The 19,595-nt window shown below is 35.1% G+C and overlaps 1 protein-coding gene and 1 long non-coding RNA gene across 5 annotated transcripts in view; one reads left to right on the top strand and one right to left on the bottom strand.

Annotated features, from left to right (window-relative positions):
* ZBTB38 (zinc finger and BTB domain containing 38) overlaps window positions 1-12,134 on the top strand; it is a 35,722-nt gene extending 23,588 nt beyond the window's left edge. For 2 of the 4 annotated variants that reach the window (XM_039357450.1, XM_039357448.1), the window contains exon 2: window positions 7,882-12,134. In XM_039357450.1, the coding sequence (XP_039213384.1) occupies window positions 7,882-11,475 (3,594 nt within the window). In that variant the 3' untranslated portion in view covers window positions 11,476-12,134. Of the gene's footprint in view, window positions 1-3,121; window positions 3,277-7,052; window positions 7,101-7,881 lie in introns of those variants that run through there. The other 2 variants (XM_039357451.1, XM_039357447.1) reach the window with 2 other exon arrangements.
* A 703-nt stretch (window positions 12,135-12,837) lies between these two features.
* On the bottom strand, window positions 12,838-19,515 carry LOC120314404. Its single transcript, XR_005558425.1, has 2 exons — window positions 18,955-19,515; window positions 12,838-14,752 (listed from the first exon to the last, which is right to left on the bottom strand). It is a non-coding gene; the product is annotated as an uncharacterized LOC120314404 (long non-coding RNA).
* Window positions 19,516-19,595: the final 80 nt, after the last annotated feature.

Raw genomic sequence — 19,595 nt, 5'->3', positions numbered from 1 at the left:
CTTTGTGGCAGCCCCCGAGATATTGAAACACTGCTATCATGTCCCTCCTCATCCTTCTCTTCATTAAACTAGACATACCCAATTCCAGCAGCCTTTCCTTATATATTTTAGTCTCCATTTGCTAATCACAGACTTGAGTTTAAGCCTCTGTCAGATCTGCCCCCATGCAAGTTCCTTTAATCAGCAGGGCTTCTGCAGTGTAGAAATTTGAAAGAGTGCTGATCCCACGTGGGCCAAGCTGTATGGCAAAACCCAGTATATTCCAGAGCTTGTGAATCAGTCAATCTGCAAGTGGGTGGGGATGACACTCATTGCCTGTTTTAATCTGTCATCTGCTATTTCAAATATATTCCCTTTTAGACCCTATTGCAGTGGTTCTCAACCTGTGGGTCGGGACCCCATTTGGGGTCAAACGACCATTTCACAGGGATCGCCAAACAATGCAGTCCGCCTTTTTTCCCCCTTTTTCCTTAGCTGTGCTACTCCCTTTTATTCTATTGGCTTTTGAAAGCCAATAGAATAGACTCTCTTGAATAGAGTCTAATTCTATTGGCTTCAAAAGCCAATAGGAATTGTCCAGGCTGTCTCTGCCCTGCTGAGCCCACCAAAAGTCCCATTCTGCAAACGGTGCTGCACCAGTTGAGTAGTCCTTGACTTACAACCGGTTGGGGGTCGCGGCATTGAAAAGGTTGAGAACCACTGCCCTATTGGATAGATAATCTGCAGTTTATAGTTGGTGGTGCTGGTACTAAAAGAGCCCATTTTCAAAGTGCCAGATTCTCACTTTCCCTAAAATAGGATGTCCTTGGAACAGTGTTAGAATAGGTGGTGCCTCCTAGAACCAGCATGAAGTAACCAATAGGGTGTTTGGTTGATCCCTCCCATGTGGGAGTTACTGCCTCTGAGATAATGAGTAGTGAAGTTAATACAGATTTTATATAATTTACTACTGCTTCCAGGGGAAAACAACATGTTAACATGGAAAGACTAAAAATGAATTAAAGCAGATCAGGCACAGATTTCAGAGAAGATGAAGACAAAAGCATGAAAATAAGAGGTTGCCCTATGTGTAGATGAAAGTGGGGAAAGGATCTCTGTTTTTGTGTATCTATCTTGACTTGAGATTGCATCTATTACCTTATGACTCCTTCCACATTTGTCCAGTTAAAACCTTGGTTTCCAATGAAATAATTGTAGTTTCTTGCTAACTATGCACCTGACCTCCCACTGTTGTTATTGGTGCTATTTCGGTTTATTGCCATCTTGCTTTTCATTATTTCTACTTATCTGATACCTTCTTTCCTCTAGAATTACTTAGATCTATAAGGATTTTTATCTTCTCTTTGTTCTTGTGGTCACAGTTTACTCTGTTCAAGCATTATCTTGTTTTAGCTATCTTCCAGCACTTCATCATCTTAGTTTGTCTGACTGCTGGATATTGACTTTGATTTTTCACTTGAGTTTCATTGAGGCATAAAGGATAGCTGTTTTATAATTTTATTCTTTAGAATGCACACATAATTAGTAGCTATAGGCCGTATTATCATTATTATTAGGCAGCTTGGAGCTATTAGGACTTATTTGTTACAAGCAAGTAAATATAATCAGAATTAAGCTTAGAACAAATATATTCATTATTTTAAGACAGCACAAAAATCTATACTGCTATTATATCCTAAGATTTACCTAATCTTACAGATATAATTTTCATATTTAATAAATGTTTTATTTTTATTCTGGTTATTTCATTTTATTTTAGTTTCATTGTGCTTATATTTGTGTATGTGCCTTATTCGATATACAAATTTGAACAAATGGGCACAATATTTATACAGATATTTTAAACTGGGGTCTCTATCCAAAGATCACAACTAAGGAGCAATTTATGGGAAACACTGCTTAAGTTAATTTCCTATAAGGGATTTAAGTATATGGTTAATTTTGAATGTTAATGAATGAGGCTTCAAAGCATTTGAGTCATGACTTGACAAACAGAGTCAAATTTTAAAAGTAACTCTTTTGTTTGCATGCTTAATATTCATATGGACTCTGTTAGATCCTTCTTTTTAGAGGAATATAGAGTTAAACTCTATCCCTTTTAAGGAGTTGGTCTGATGTATACAATCATCACGATACCAAAAAGATGTTGAGACGGTAGACAGAATGCAGAGAAAATCAACAAAGATGATTAGAGAGCTGGAGGCTAAAACATATGAAGAATAATCACAGGAATTGGGCATGTCTAGTCTAACAAAGAGAAGGACTACAAATGACATGATAGCAGTCTTTCAATATTTGAGCAACTGTCACAGAGAAGAGAGGGTCAAACTATTCTCCAAACCATCTGAGGTCAGAATAAGAAGTAATGGATAGAAACCTATCAAACAGAGATCCAACGTACCGTAGAACTAGGAAGAAATTTCCTGACAGTGAGAACAATTAACCAGTAGAATGTTTTGCCTCCAGAAATTGTGGGTGCATCTCTATAAGTTTTTAAGAAGAGATTGGACAGCCATTTGTCTAGAACGGTATAAGGTCTCCTGCTTGAGGAGAGGATTGCACTAGAAGACCTCCGAGGCCCCTTCCAGCTCTGTTATTCTGAATTCTGTGCCTTAACAGAGAAGAAGGAAAATAGAATCCATCTTTGTTTAACTATAGAACTGAATCTTCAGAGATAATACATCTTTCTCCTTCACAGTCCCGTGACGGCTATCATGACTCAAACAGTAGGCAAATCAGAACCCTCAATTTTGTCACTGTTCTATCAGCCCATTATTCACATGTTGTAACAAATATGGCTACTCAATCTTCTTGTTTCATCAAGATACTTTTTCTAGGAGTGCAATCTGAAACAAGTATTGATGATGATAATCTGTGGATAATTTTAATAAATGCCAGTATCTTATACTGGCATTTAATCAGTTCTGAGTAAATAGGGAATGTAAAGTATTGATTGTGCTCATAATTTCCAGTGTTATAAGACAAAGTCAGTCCATGGGAAGTCTTGATGTTACAATAAATAAATCAGGATTTGTTAGTTGCAAATGACTAAAAAATAATGTGGCAACTTAGAAATAAATGTTACTAAAATTATATTTGTTATTTTCTTTTTTTCCAATAGTCTAATGTAGTCTCCTTTGAACTGAGCTCCATCTTGTGGTCACACATACAAGACCAAGATACGGGTAATGCAAGTATGAGAGACAATAAGGAAGTAGGGGCACAACAAGAAAAAAAAATCCCATTTAGAGATTCATTCAATACATTCTGTTTCAGGTAAATTTAAGGCATTAATTACTCCAGTGATTAAACTGATTCAGATATCCACAAAACATCTGTGGTCAAACATGCAAGTTGTTTTCTAGACTGAATTCAGGAAGAATCTGTTTTTCTGCTATATATGGAAGAGGCTGTGTGCAGAGTTGATTAATTGTTCAATGAACATTCCATTCAACACTTTCTATTGTTCAATGAACATTCCACTCAACACTTTCTCTTTCTAGTATATTAGCCTTCAAATGTGTAGAAACAGAAATATGTATATATACGTTTCCAACAGAAAAATGCAAACGTGCAATGAAAAATATTTTGCCTGCAGAAGTTCTAGCAATCACCCATTGTTTTTTAAAGTGAAAAATAGTTGCTAAAATGGAGATACTTACATTTTGTGAATATAGATGTTATTGTAAAAAGAAAATTATATGCAGCAAAGTCATTTAACATTCCTTGAAGATTGTTTATGGAGTTTATTAGTGAAATATATAGCCAATAATTTCAACTGCAAAAATAATAATATGCTACTCCCAAAAATGATATTCAGCTACTCCAATGAAAATAGAAACAAATTTATTTAGAAAATTAAAATATCTAAAGATATCAGACAATTATGATCTAGATATACCTAAATATCCCCCCATCCTCCTCCCTATTTTTTGTTCATTTGTCAACTGAAAAAAAATATTTTTGGCATGCTTAGAAATATTACATCAAATTAAATTATCAATCCTTTGTAAACAATAGGGTCTTGTTTTATCAGCAAGTAATGAAGAGAAAAGGAAGGGAATGAATTTGTAAATTTTGTTAGTTATATGTCAGAAGACAAAGTTGACAGCCTTCATTACTGGGTTCAATCAACCTTAATCAAAGGTAATGGTTGCAATTGTGTAATTTACTTTAGATGTCAAATGCTTGTATTTCTAATTCCATAACACATAGCATGATCTTAATATTTGTCTATTGAAGCCCTTTTATCTAAAGGGCTGCAACTGCTTAGCTAAAGTGTAGTTGTATCAACACTCTTTATTTTGAAGATTCTTTCTTGTATATTAACCTTCAAATGAATATAGGTTTCCATATGTGGGGTCAAAAACTGAAGTACATTGTAATTTCAAGACATTATCATTCTGATTAGTATGAATTTACATTTCTTTTCATGTTTATAAACAAATATAAATTTGTGAGGTATGGACACAAAACCAAAATTACAACTTATCAACTTATATTAAACTTATACAATATATGAATACAATACTTCTACTAATTTTTAAAAACCATTTAATGGCTGACATTGTAATCTAGAAATTATGATCTGTAAAACATAGCTCAATTATTTTTATACCTTCCAGTTCTAAAGATTGATCCTGAATTAATTTATCACATAAGCATGGTTTGTTTTATAAATAACATTATTGTATTTTATGGTTTCATAATAATAAAATCATTATTACATTTATAATGCCTTTTTAAATAGCATGTTAGTCTTTGCACTATTTTATTGCAATTCCATGGGGTAATTGTAACCAATATACATTTTTACTGCAGAATTAATAGAGAAGTAGAGTTATAAACAGTCCTACCAAAAGATTATAATAAACAGTATCTCAAAATTACAAAAGTTTATCACTAATAGTTTTCTGATGTGTGGGATTAGTGTATGTGTGTGTGTGTGTGTGTGTGTCTGGGAGAAATCATTACATTTTTTCTCAGCAAAAATAATTTGATAAATGTAATGTTGAATTTCTTTTCAGAAATCTAAACAAGCCTGAACCATTCATCTCAAATCTATTGATTGAATCCCCCATAATGATGTATTTTTGCAAACCCTCACAATCCAAAGAAGAAATATATGCCTATTTTTGTGGCTTTTTTTGTGGCTAGATTTTAATATGAGGTAGGGCAATGCCATTTATGTCTCCTTTGAGTTTACTTATGATCAAACCTAGCTGGGTTATCAGTTCAGTTTGGTCACAGGTATTTTCTTTAGAGGTTTTAAGGGTCTTTGTCATTTGTATTTATTTTGTTTAAAGTCTTCAAATTAAAAAAAAAGCATGAAATGTTGGCTTACTGCAAAGCCAGTGCCTGAGGCTTGTTATCCTTTTCATTTACAAGAATCCTTCAAGGCCCTACATGAGCACCACAGACACTTAGGTACTTCTTTGACCCAAAATGAGAGACAAAGTTGAGATACCTAAAAGCATCCTGGAGGCTGGATATCGTGAATGTTATTTTGTGACAAGAAAGTGTTTTGTGAATGGGCAGGGCTCCGCCTACCATTTTTGCCAGTCAACAGGAATTCTGACATGTAACTTTAGCTTTCCAAATGAGAATTTATATAACAGCTATTCAAATATCTGGAATCTGGCTTACTTTCTCACACAGTCCCAAACTTTTAAAAACAGTCACTGAGGAGAGAGACCTAGCCTGGATTTGCAAAAATGTTTGGCAATTTATCTTACTACAGTCTGAAACAACTCTTACAATAAGTACCATTCAGCTAAATTGGATTACATTCTATTAAACATATCTAACTTTTTTTACAACACAAAGTATATGTGTCTCAGCCCAAATTATAATAGTTATAATATTCATGAACATCCCAACCATTCACCCTGTAATATTGAATATACTTCCTTTTTCTCACTAAATTTCATGATTGAGGTTCCATTTAGGATACTTATTTTCATTGTATCTGCCTCTTAAGAGTCCTCTCCCATCTAATTGCTCAGTTATCATCACTTGCTATGAAGATTCTCAGTTATCTATGTTATGGTTGTCCCCAAAGTGCTTTCTTTTTTCTCTTTGAAGACGTTTTGCTTCTCATCCAAGAAGCTTCTTCAGCTGACCGGATGGTGGGGTATGGAAGGATTTATATTCTTTGTAGACAGCTGGTCATTTGTATTCTTTTAGTGAGTTGTTAATGCCACCTGGAGGCTTATCTGTGTCATCAGGGTCACCTGAATAGTGCAATTGGGTGTGAAGCCTTCTTGGAACTGTTGAAAGGACTGTGTTGTAGACTGAAGATGATGTCATATCCCTCCTCCTCTGTTGAGAGAAGGCTGTTAAATTTTGACATAGATGGCCTCTTTGGCCCCTCTTTCAAATCTCTCTCTCTGTCCACATTTTTCATCACCATTGTAACTGTGAATTATTGTTAAACAAGGCAATTGCTAAATGAGAACTACCTGTAATTCTATTTTGTAGATTGTGTTTCATTTCTGGGTCTTACATAGATGATTCTATTGATTATGCTGTTTTTGTATCTTGACTTTTATTTTTATTCTAATTATAAAGGGGAAATTGTATGCCGCTAGGGTCAATTCTGATTGAAGCAGCTTGTAAGTGCTCTAAAATGAATGAATGGATGGATGAATGAATGGATGAATGAATGAAATCTCTGCTTACTGGGGTTTGTGATATAAAGAGTTGCTGCTGCTTTAAGAAGTTTCAGATATATGCTCAGTGCATATTCTCTCATGTTCTGAAGCAGCAGTAGTGGGCCTGAGCAATATGGGAATCATGTATACGAGATGGGCAACTGTATAAATGCAACAAATAAATATGAAGATCTCCCCTCATCTCAGTCATTCCAAATCTCCCTTTCCCCCTTTGCTTAACTTTCCACTTTGTTCAGTATCTTCCCTTTGCCCAAGAGAAAAGCTCTTATTTAGACATACAAGATCTGAACTGTAAATCTGCAGGCACCACTAGATGGCAGCAAAGGGTAAGGTTTTCTGCATTTCCTTCCGCAGATCATGGTTGTCCAAATGTTGCGGGGTGTGTGTGCTATCATGGCTATGTTAACGCTATGGCAGAAGATACAGGTAGTGACTACTTGGCCTACCTTAACCAAATTTATGCCATTGTTTTAATTCACAGTCCTAAAAAGCCTGCCTAATGTTATTTGCCTGCCTGTTTAAGCATCATGTATCAAACTCTTTATTTCCCCCCCTGGTCTATAAGAGTTAGGAAATCATTATATTTTCTCCTCGTATCATGCCTAGAGGGTTGCAGCTGTTGGAAATGCATAATCACAGATTTCAGCAATGATTTGTATGCAAGACTAATTGTTCATTGATGACCAAGCAGCAATTCTCCATAGCAACAATTCTGATTTTGTTTTATGGCAAAATACATAGTTAGATGAATACATATATACACTAAAATCAGGGAGGGAGGAGAGCTAGCTTTTTAATGATAATAGTAGTTACCTTTCTATGTTTTTTAAAAAAATTGCTCTTTGGCTAAAGAAGCTGGCACTGACTGATGGTTTCTGAATTCTGTTGGTCAATTATAACAATGTCACTGCTCTGGCATAGTCTGCACTGGAGATCAGATTCCCTATTGACTTTTAAAAAACTCCTGAAAACAACTATTCTTGAGGTATCCTCAGAACTTCATATTTATCCACTTTTTCTTTATTTATTGTTCTTGTTTGTTGATCTCATATGTTTTAATTGTACTGCGGATATTTTAATTAGTATGTATTGTAGGTATATATTGTGTGCAAATGGCCGAGAGTGATTAGTTAGTGATGGGGTATGGGGACAATAAGTATTAGCATTTGATCTTGTTGATTTTAAAATCTCTTCTTTATTTAAACAGATGATCATCATGTCCCACTTAAAGGATCTCAAAGATGACTTTCACAGTGACACAGTCCTTTCCATATTAAATGAACAACGCATTCGGGGCATTTTATGTGATGTCACCATAATTGTAGAAGACACCAAATTCAAAGCCCATAGTAATGTCCTGGCTGCTTCAAGCCTTTATTTCAAAAATATATTTTGGAGTCATACAATCTGCGTTTCTGGACATGTGTTGGAACTAGATGGCCTGAAGGCTGAAGTGTTCACAGAGATACTTAATTACATCTATAGTTCTACAGTAATTGTTAAAAAACAAGAGTCTCTTGTGGATCTTGCCGCTGCTGGCAAAAAATTGGGAATAACTTTTTTAGAAGATCTTACAGAAAAGAGCCTTTCCAGTTCCCCTTGTCTGTATTCATTTTGCAATACTGAAAAAAATGATGTAAAAGAAGAAAAAAGACAGGAAGACTCAGCCATTACAAATGGACCAAGAATCACGAATGCATACTCAATTTTTGAAACTGAAAGTAGTATTAATTTGTTTTCTCCTCTTGACCTGAGGGCAAGTTTTAAAAAAATGCCTGAAACAAATAAAGCGTCCAATAGTGATCTGGACAGGACTGATGCATGCAAAGAAGTTGAAAGAGCCAGCACATTAGCTGAACATTCCTATGCTGTTACAACAGGTTGCAATGCTTTACAACAAAATTCCTTTTATTATGAAAACACGCCACTTTATAAAACAGGTGAAGATTGTTCTGAAGCTGCAGAGTTAGTGCCTCCAGTTAAATCAGTAACACGCTCATATAATGCACCAAAGGCTATATTTAACTCCCAGATTACAGATGCTCCTACTGTAAAGATATCAGCCCACAAGGGAAGCGGTTCAGAGACTCCCGATAAAGTCATAAATGACCACAACCATTCTTTTCAAAAATGCCAGGCAAACAAAGCCAATATTTTATCTTCTAAGGAAAATGAAAATAAATCAGATAACTTTTCTGGATCAATAGCTATGGACATTCCACAGCCTTACAAGTGCAATTGTTGTACTAAATCATTTAATGATAAAACTCAGTTAAGCACTCATCTTAAACTTCATTCACAATCTCAAGAGACTTTAGTTTGCAAATATTGTAGCAAACAGTTTGAAAATATTGCTGGACTAGAGACTCATGAACAAGAATGTAGGGGTCTGAATAATTCGTATGTTGAAAATGAAAATGAGCAGAATAGTCTGGATAATTTTGCTCCTTCAAATGAAAAAACTGGTACCTCGTATGTAAGCCCAGAGCTCACAGAAACTGAGAATGAGATTACTGATTATCCTGCTACAAATGGTACAATGCCAGAAACAGACCATTTTGTTAAAGTTGTTGGTGGACAGATACTTTATACTTGCAGTGTTTGTAAACGTACCTATGTTACCTTGTCTAGCCTCCGAAGACATTCAAATGTTCATTCTTGGAGAAGAACCTATCCATGCCATTATTGCAACAAAGTCTTTGCGTTAGCAGAGTACCGTACCAGACACGAAATCTGGCACACGGGTGAAAGGCGATACCAATGTATCTTCTGTCTTGAGACTTTTATGACATACTATATACTCAAAAACCATCAGAAATCTTTTCATGCAATTGATCACCGACTTGGTGTAAACAAGAAAACAGCTAATGGTGGCTTAAAACCAAATGTATATCCTTACAAGCTTTACAGGCTTTTGCCTATGAAATGTAAAAGGGCACCATATAAAAGTTACGGAAACTCATCATATGAAAGTGTACAAGTTAATGAAGTTCCATCTAGCACCTGTATTATTCAGAATACTGTCACTTCTGAACTGTCATCCTTGAATTTTGAACACAATATGTTGCCAGCTTCCAGTATTTCTTTGGATAGTTCTTCATATGGTGATGCTACAGCAACATCTGAAAATCCTCCAAATGTTTCTTCCTGGAAAATTTCATCAAGGACAGATCTTAACAATAATGCTCCCACTAACAGAAGGACATTATCTTCTGTTGAGAATTCTGGTCCTCAGGAATATGATTCCTCTTGTCAAGCAATTAGTAATAGCAATTCCCATGAGAATTCAACCTCTGTTATTAGCTATAACAATCCAGCATCTTCTGTTATAGTGCATAGTGGAAGAGTTTCCTCAGTGATAATGCACAGTAATGCTGTCAATGCAGTAGGAAGAAGTGATAAGGGAACTTCAGATATTACAATCAATCAAGTAGTGAGCAATGATCTTATACATGAGTCAGACAGTGGCAATAATAGAACAAGAAGCAATAAAGAAAAGAAAAAGTTGCCCCTATATGACAGAGAAGCAACTTCAAAGGAGGTAAAATATACAACAAATACAGGGATACCTTCTAACACACCTACACACATCTTTGAAACTTCAAGTAAGACTGAAACTTATATCGCAAAACCTGCACTGCCAGGAACATCTGCTGACAGCAATGTTGCTCCACTTTGCCAAATAACAGTTAAAATTGGAAATGAAGCTATTGTGAAAAGACATATTTTGGGGTCCAAACTGTTTTACAAAAAAGGCAGAAAATCTAAATATGAATCCAAAGGTGATCAGACAGTTCAGGTTGCAGAACGGGAAAAGAGAGAGAGAATCATGTCTAGAGTTTGTCAGGCAGACATTGAAAGTGAAATGGGCGATGATATCAGCGACCATGACTCTAATGATAAACCTTGGCGGCCATATTACAATTACAAACCAAAAAAGAAATCTAAACAACTAAGAAAAATGAGAAAAGCAAAATGGAGAGAGAAATACAGGAGCAGAAATTCCTGTCAGGAAAGTGAGAAGGCCTATGTCACCACTTACGCTCTTAGGAATATTCCTGAAGAGAAGGTCTGTAATCAAGAAGGAGAAGAGAAAATGCCAGATCTTTATTGTAAGCTCTGTGAAAGGGAGAATACTTCTACAGAAGTATCCCATGACCACTCACACTGGGAGACCACAGAGTCTGAGTCTTTCACTTGTGATTTATGCCAAAAGCATTTCCAGAGCAATTCTACCCTAAGGATGCATAAACGGTGTCATATGGGGGAGAAACCCTACCTTTGCAAAACCTGCGGGAAACGTTTTTCAATCTCTAGCAATTTACAGAAGCATGAACGCACCCATTCTGCCATCAAAGATTTCATCTGTCAACACTGTAACAAAGCATTCACTCTCAATGAAACACTCAAAATACACGAAAAAATCCATACAGGAGAAAAGCGCTACCACTGTCAGTTTTGTTTTCAGGGCTTCTTATATCTTTCCACCAAAAGGAATCATGAGCAAAGGCATAAGCGTGAGCACACTGGAAAGGGCTACGCATGTTTTCAGTGCCCCAAGGTTTGTAAGACGGCAGCTGCTCTTGGGATGCACCAGAAGAAGCATTTGTTTAAACCACCCAAGCAAGAGGACAGAAAAGACTGTTTGTTTAATGAAAGCTCTAAATCTTATAAAAGTCAACATTTATTTGATTCAGAGCAACAGGAAACAGCTAAACCTCTGCTAACTAAATGCCTAACTGATGCAGAAAGTTTCAAAGCCAGTAATATTCAGAATACTGTATTGGATGCTGGACTCTGAGTAAGAAAAGGATAAGGCAACAAAGATTAAAATAGAAAGATGAAAGGCCATAGATGCAAGTAATTAATGCAAAAAAAAATTCCAAATTTATGGAAGTTCTTAAAACTTGAGATATATATTTTTCACAAAAATATATTGCATACTTTACATTTTAAATGTGCCATAAAAAGCAAATTTTGGAAACTATACTGAAGTTAATGAAGCCTAAAAAAGTATAAGGAGATATTAATATCCCTCAGAAGAAAGTTTATGTAAAAAAGAATATGCTTAACTGAAATGTTTAAAAGGATATTATAATTTACTATTGTACTGGAAATATGCCTAACTTGTTAAGGATATGAATCATTTTGGGCAATTAAAAAATGAATAAAATCCATTCAGAATATATAGTAAAGTTAAAGTGTTTTCTGCTAGAAGAAATTACATCTTTCTTCCATAATTGGTTCAAACACTGTTTTAAAATTTTAATTTAGCCCTAGTTCAATGTGTACACAATAAGCATCTGGTTAAGATTCTAGCATTTCTTATTTGAGTAGTCCACTCAGCCATTCTGAAGTGTGAATATGTTGTTACCGAACAATTTTGTAAGAGGTTATGATTGGTTCATCATACAATCAGCCAGATATATTATAATAAATATTTATATTCTTAACATGTACCACAATGTGTCATCAGCTCATTATATATTAGTGCTATCAGATTTGCAGATTTGCAGACTGATGTGTAAGTGAAATTTAAATATGATAGCATTATACCTAATTCCTTCATGAGCATAGTTACACACATGGAATAAGATCTCTATCTTGTTGAAGAGACTTTCTTACCATTAGTCTACAAGCATCAGAGCATTCAGACCATCAGCTCAATGCCCATGTATGTCTGCTCTATACAGTGATTTCTCCCCATTGACTTGGTCCAGGCTTGACTTGTCCTCTGAGAAGAAATAATCTGCAAGAATCCAGTACAGGAACAGGTAGCTGGACACAATATTAAATTTCTCCATGGAATCTTCCTAAAACTTACAGCTGACATTTTCAGAGTGTGTTTGCCTTTAAATATGTGTTCAAGGCTCAAAAAAAGAAAAAAAGAGGCACTCTGATCTTATTTTAACTATACTGCTGCACTCATGAGTGTGAAAGTAGTTTTGGTACTTTGATTTACTCCAAGGCCAATACTCTCATATTTGGATTTATTGAATTGTATTTCCAAGTTGATTTCCACAGTGTTTTACATATATAGTCATCCCCCTAGTTTGTATAATTACCATAGGATTTAGACACTCCAATCCTAACCTCAAGGATGTATAGAACTGGATACCTGAATAATTTAATGTGGGCTTTCAGTATTTATATTTTCTTTTTGCATATTTAATGGGCACTGTGCAGTGAGCACCCTCTTTCTCTCCTAGTAATATATTCAATAATAATAATGTAACCAATATACCGATTATTTTACTGTTTAAAATTAGGACTGTTGTAAAAATGCATCATTACCCAGAAATGGATCAAACCTTCTTAGAAATTTTGATAATTCTGCATAAGATGGTTCTTCTGTAATCTTTTTGTACAGAGGTTCGTGTTACCATCTCCTCTGCTGATATTTCTTAGCTATGTCTAAAGAGGGTCTGAATTATCTGCATTATACCAACAGATTCTCTACCCAACAGGCTATATAAATGTCAAATTGAAAAAAGAATATTCTTATCTGAAGAGATCATCCTTTTATACAGTAGCTGTAACTCTCTTAATCTAATGCATTATTAGTGTTTTGGGTTGCATCCTCTATTCAACAACTTTCTACCAACCAGAAAGTTTAATCAACTATATCTACAAGGTTTTGGTTATTTTTTTTTCTTTTTCTTTTTTTCTTTCCTTCTTTCTCTTCCTTCCTTCCTTCCTTTCTTGGAGAGGGGTGTGGGAGTTTTTTCATCTGAAATTAACATTCTTCAAATAAAGATATCTCCAAGCTTTATCGATCAACTATATGTTCATTTGTGTTGATCAAACTAAATGATTGACATATATTAATAAAAGAAAAATACAATCAAACTGATATGGGGGGAAAAGCAAAGTTTTAAAGAAAACTATTCTGAATGAGATACTTTATTAGGCATGTTGATGCCTAAATAAAAGAGAACACTTAGTCAATGAAAATTACAGTGAAGCTCAAATTTAATGTACCAACTAGAGGGGATGGATGCCCAATACCATGTCCATTAAATCACTAATTAATTATTCACAGCAACTAATCCACATAATTTTGCATAAAATATAAGACAAATTATATAAGTGGTCACAAATGATGAAAAATTGATATAACTTTGTCTCACTCAGACTATTTTGAATACAGTTGACTTGTCTTGCTATTCTGGAGAATGTTAGGACCATAATGTGGTCTATTGCATCTAAAATCCTCTAAATAGTGGTCCTTTAATTAAGTTTTCTCTGTAAAACATATCCACATTTTTAACAGTTTGAGAATGTAGAAAACTGCACTCCACATTTTATTATAGGAAAAGTATCGTTTAAAGAACATTCTATTTGGCACATCTAATTTTGGCCTTTTATGCTCACATTTCCACATTATATAACACAAATACTTATAAATGTGATAACATATTTATTCTGAACTTGTCTAATGTTATTGTGCACGTGACTAAAGTAGCTCTCACGATATAAGCACTGAAAAAGTTCTAATTATATACATAAAACATTTCTGCATATCAAAGTCTATCACTTATAAAATTATATTACGAACTGTTTAAAATAAGTACTTTATGAGACTTTGCAAAACAATATCTCAATAATTCTAGACCAAAGCCAACATTGGTTATATGTAGTGATAATTGTACAAATATTTTCTATAACTGTTTAAGTCATATGGAAAACAATAGCTTCTGTTACATTTGAGGGCTTTGTATATTTGGATAAAAACATGCTAACTTTGTAATTCTGCCTGTTCACTACAGTTTATAGAAAGCAATTTTAATATGTCAATATTATGTTTATAATTCATTAATGGAATTTTATTAATCAGCATAATGGAGAAATATTACAACACAGAATTAAAGCAAACATTGTTAAATATAATGTTTGCTACATAATGGTATATGCATTTTGTTTTAACAGAACTATTAAAAACTGACATTCACAACCATTAAGACAATCAAGCTTTTTTCCCTTTACAAAATATTATTATGACTTCATCAAAATAGCAGCAAATTCATTCATTATCTTCCTTCCTTCCTTCCTTCCTTCCTTTCTTCCTTCCTGATAATCTAAACAAAAAACAAAACAAACAGGAAGGCATGAAGACTGGTGGGAATCAAGGATTATAAAATTAAGTACTAAATATATTGGAATCTCTGGGAACTTACGTTACAGACCATACTTTACAAACCACAATTGGATTTAATCAATACATGCCCAAACCCAACAGACTGCATTATGGCTTAGTTTAATGCCTCTGCCCAGCTTGTGTACAGTATGTTTTATTCTGTGTGTGTGCAATGTGTACTGTGTCATTACCAAACTAGGAACTCCTTGGGTTACAAGAAGTTACTCCTTGAAACCTTTCTGAGATCCTCCACTGCCATAATGTGGAATTCAATATGGAGAGCTTCTATTTTTAAAAACATTTTTTAATTATTATAGTTGAATATGGAGAGGTCCTCTTAACACAAGTGAATAAGAACATTCAGGAATGAAATTCTGCTTCCATGTCAGAGCTTCAGGAGTTCAGTTCTAGGATGCCAATTGCTAAAACAATTAGCAGCCTATTACTGTTTTGGAGTTATTGTCCTTGTTTCCTGAACTTTAGTTGCTCTCCCACCAGGACTATTTGCTTGTCTCACAACTCCTGCTCTACACGTAGTATGGCAGGAACACTGCATACTAAAATAAGAAACAGGTTGGTTTACAAATTGGTTAAGTTATTCTTTTACATAATATAAATCAATTACTTTTTCTGAAACCAATTCTCTGATTCAAAATGAATTTTAAATGTCAGGAATGAAAGAAGTTTAGTCCAAGAAGTTTGAACAAGTTATAAATTTCTGAATCTTGATGTGTATAAATCATCTTCTGTGATCTAAAAATGAACAAAAATAACTCTTAGTCAGCATTAATTCTTTTATATAACATTCATATGACTAGCCACTACAGTCCAGCTTTCCAAATTCAAGATTAGCATGTTAAAGTATGTGAGTTATTATGCTTCTAGAAACAGATGGATACTATACTGCATTAGTTTTTAGCACAGGATATGAATGCTTAAGATGGCCTTTAAGTATTACTAATTAAAATAAATTCTAGGAAATACGGAGTAGTAACTAATACCAAAATTTGCTGGCATTACTTCAAAATAATTCACTTTCTTCGGTTATATCCTATTAAAAGTTTTTGCTGTGTTATTAATGTTCCTTTTCTACAGCGAGTTACATCCAAAAGTTACATATCCATCTGCACTCAGTGTTCTAAAACCTTCTGTTTTACATCCACCTACTCCTCGCTAAAAATATATCTTCAAAAAAACATCATTTTTTTTAAATCACACATTATTAATTTGAAACTCATTCAAAGCAAGCAACACATATCTTGTAATTTTTAAGTCTCTTTCTGGATCTCTGGTTGCAAATCAGTAAAGGATGAATGGAAATGACAGGGAGGCTAAGTCAGAAATTAAACAAGCAATATATATGCAGCACAACACACTAAGCTATGAGTTATTACTTATGAAGCCAAAAGCGAATCACATTAGAGCTAAGTATGTTATATGTGAAAGTAGCCCTGTAAATTTTGCTGCTGATGTTTCTTTACACTCCACGTATATTTTAGGTGATATACAGTAACTGCCTGTGAAATGATACTAAAAAAAACTTAGTACAGTACAGGTCAGGCCTTACTGATATAATTTCCTTTTACCTAAAAAAGTTTTTTCTGTAATTTTAAAGGCATTTCTGTTGATTGTGATAGTACGTTGCTGAAAGAGAAAATCCCATTGAATATACCGAAAACTATTTTCTTCAACTTTAGATTCCTTTATTACTTTGCCCTGAATAATTTAATCTGAAATATGATCTATACAAAGGTAGAAAGCTGTTTTTCTATATTATTAAACATTACTAGAAATCAAGCAAGACAGAGGAAGAAAAAAGATAATTATAGTGGCATTCACTGTTCTTTCTAGAAAGGAATTTTCATTCACAAGCCCATTTTAGTGCCAACAATTGTGCCAACTCTTACAATTAAAAATGGATTTTATTCAACCCAATAGCCACTGTGGTTTATAAGCTATACTTTTTTACTTTTGCTATGTAAATTCAACTGTTTCTTCAATAAACCATGATTAAGCCAACCATGGCTTAGCAGTTGAAAATACTTCACAGGAAGGATACACAGGCTATGATAAAAACCTGGTCAGACAGCTGGAGAAGTGCATACTATTCCATAACATAATTTGCATTGCATTATTAGATTATATGAATACAAATAATGCTTCACTAAACCATGGTTATACAATTCAATAAATCAGTATTCAAATATTCATAATAAACTGAGTGGCACAATGTATGAATCTAGCCAGCAATTTCATATACTGGGGCTTTTTTACAGCTTGAAAAATATGCAAATCTCCTAATGATACAGAGATATCTACTTACTAGGGTCAAAAGGCAAGATGGCAACCAATGGAGTATGATTAAAGTAATCCCTCATTTTGAACTTTTTGATCCCATCTTGCAGACACTTCTGCTTATGTATAGGAAACTACAGTTAGAACTCCCATTAAAAAGCAAAGTTACTAGTTTGAAGAATCTTTAATAACACTATGTCAATTTCCACAGAGCAATTTTTGTATTTTACCTTCATGCCTATGAAGTACATTTACCATATCTGGACTACAAATTTCAGCACAGCCACAAGATGGCCATAAAGAAATACCTAAATAGCTAATTCATAGCCATAATTGGTTGGTCCTAAGGATATTTCCAGTCCATGCATGGTGGCTTATGGTAGCATCAAGATTTTCTTTATGATGATCACTCTCTAACCAGTTCTTTCAGGTTTTCCAATGATATGCTCATTGCTAATGTTACTGAGTCATCCACCTTGCTGATGGTGGTCCCAAATTTTCAAACTTAAAAAAAATTATATTATTTCAATTGCATGGATCACAACAAATTGTGGCAAGTTCTTAAAGAGATGGGAGTACCAGACCATCTCATTTGTCTCTTGAGAAACCTATATGCGGGTCAAGAAGCAACAGTGAGAACCGGACATGGTACCACTGATTGGTTCAAAATTGGAAAAGGAGTCCGGCAAGGCTGTATACTGTCGCCCTGCCTATTTAACTTATATGCAGAGCACATCATGAGAAAGGCAGAGCTAGATGAATCAAAAGTTGGAATTAAGATTACCGGGAGAAACATCAACAACCTAAGATATGCAGATGATACCACTCTAATGGCAGAAAGTGAAGAGGAACCAAAGAGCCTCTTGATGCGGGTGAAGAAGGAGAGTGCAAAAGTTGGCTTGAAACTCAACATTAAGAAAACCAAAATCATGGCATCCGGCCCTCTCAATTCCTGGCAAATAGATGGGGAAGAAATGGAGGTAGTGGCAGATTTTATTTTTCTGGGTTCCAAAATCACCTCAGATGGGGACTGCAGCCAAGAAATTAAAAGACGCTTGCTCCTGAGGAGGAAAGCTATGGCAAATCTAGACAGCATACTAAAAAGCAGAGACATCACCCTGCCAACAAAAGTATGTATAGTACAGGCCATGGTTTTCCCAGTTGCAATGTATGGCTGTGAAAGTTGGACCATAAGAAAGGCTGAGCGCCAAAGAATTAAGGCCTTTGAACTATGGTGCTGGAGAAAACTCCTGCGAGTCCCTTGGACTGCAAGGCGTTCAAACTGGGCAGTCCTTGAAGAGATCAACCCCGACTGATCTTTAGAAGGCCAGATCCTGAAGTTGAAACTCAAATACTTTGGCCACCTAATGAGAAGGAAGGACTCACTGGAGAGGGGCCTGATGCTAGGAAAGATTGAGGGCAATAGAAGAAGGGGACGACAGAGAATGAGATGGCTGGATGGAGTCACTGAAGTAGTAGGTGTGAACTTAAATGGACTCCAGAAGATAGTAGAGGACAGGAAGACCTGGAGGAACGTTGTCCATGGGGTCGCAATGGGTCGGACACGACTTCGCAATTAACAACAACAACAACAACATAACTAGATGCAACTCAAAAAATTTTGGTAACCAGAAAAATCAACAATGTTGCTGCAACTGTAATTATAACATTCAATTACAATTACATGATTATTATTTCTTTCTTGAAAAACCCAGATAGCTGGGTCTTCACATTATGTATCCGAAGTAGGATAATTTGAGTGAGTGCAGGTAGTTAGTATGAAGTTTTTTATAGTCTATAATCAAGAGCACTTTTCCTCACTGGCACCTAATCACAGCACAGACATACCTGGTAAATAACTTTTTTGCTGTTTCTATGATGCTGCCTTCATCTCATTCCCAGTCCAGGAATGAGGTGGCTGACCTCATCTTTAGATGAACCAGTGTTAAAATAATATCTTCCTTATTTCAGCATTATTTCATAGCAGTCTTCAAAAACATCTGCCCAGCTTTGTTACCCAGAATCAGCCAATTGGAATGTAAAGGAAATATAGGATACAGTACAGCAAAGAGCCTGTATATGTCTCCGACTGAGGACAGGGAGTTTGCACTTAGTTTGTCATAGAGATAAGGTAGCAGGCTGGACCCTGGGAGACCATGAGTTCTAATCCCAACTCAGGCATGAAACCAGCAGAATGACTATGGGCTAGTCACTCTCTCTCAACCTTAAAAAGCAGGCAATGGCAAACCACTTCTGAAGTCCTGCCAAGTAAACCCAGGGGCTTTTCCAGGCAGTCACCAGGAGTCAAGACTGACTCGAAGACACATACACAAAATATTTGGCCTTAATTGAAAAAGGGAAACGACCCATCACTAATATAGAAATGCCCAATTGATAGCCTCGTGCGTTTTTGTAGCCTTCCCTCCTCATGGTATGCTCCAGCCTTTGCCGAAAGAGCCGTTCCCCCTTTCCAGTTTCTTCAAAACTCC

The sequence above is a fragment of the Crotalus tigris genome, unplaced genomic scaffold (genome assembly GCF_016545835.1).
Source record: "Crotalus tigris isolate CLP2741 ecotype Arizona unplaced genomic scaffold, ASM1654583v1 scf7180000018923.2277400, whole genome shotgun sequence".
NCBI classification, from domain to species: domain Eukaryota; kingdom Metazoa; phylum Chordata; class Lepidosauria; order Squamata; family Viperidae; genus Crotalus; species Crotalus tigris.
Note: the sequence above shows the minus strand (reverse complement) of the source record. Positions and strands in the feature narration are given on the sequence as shown.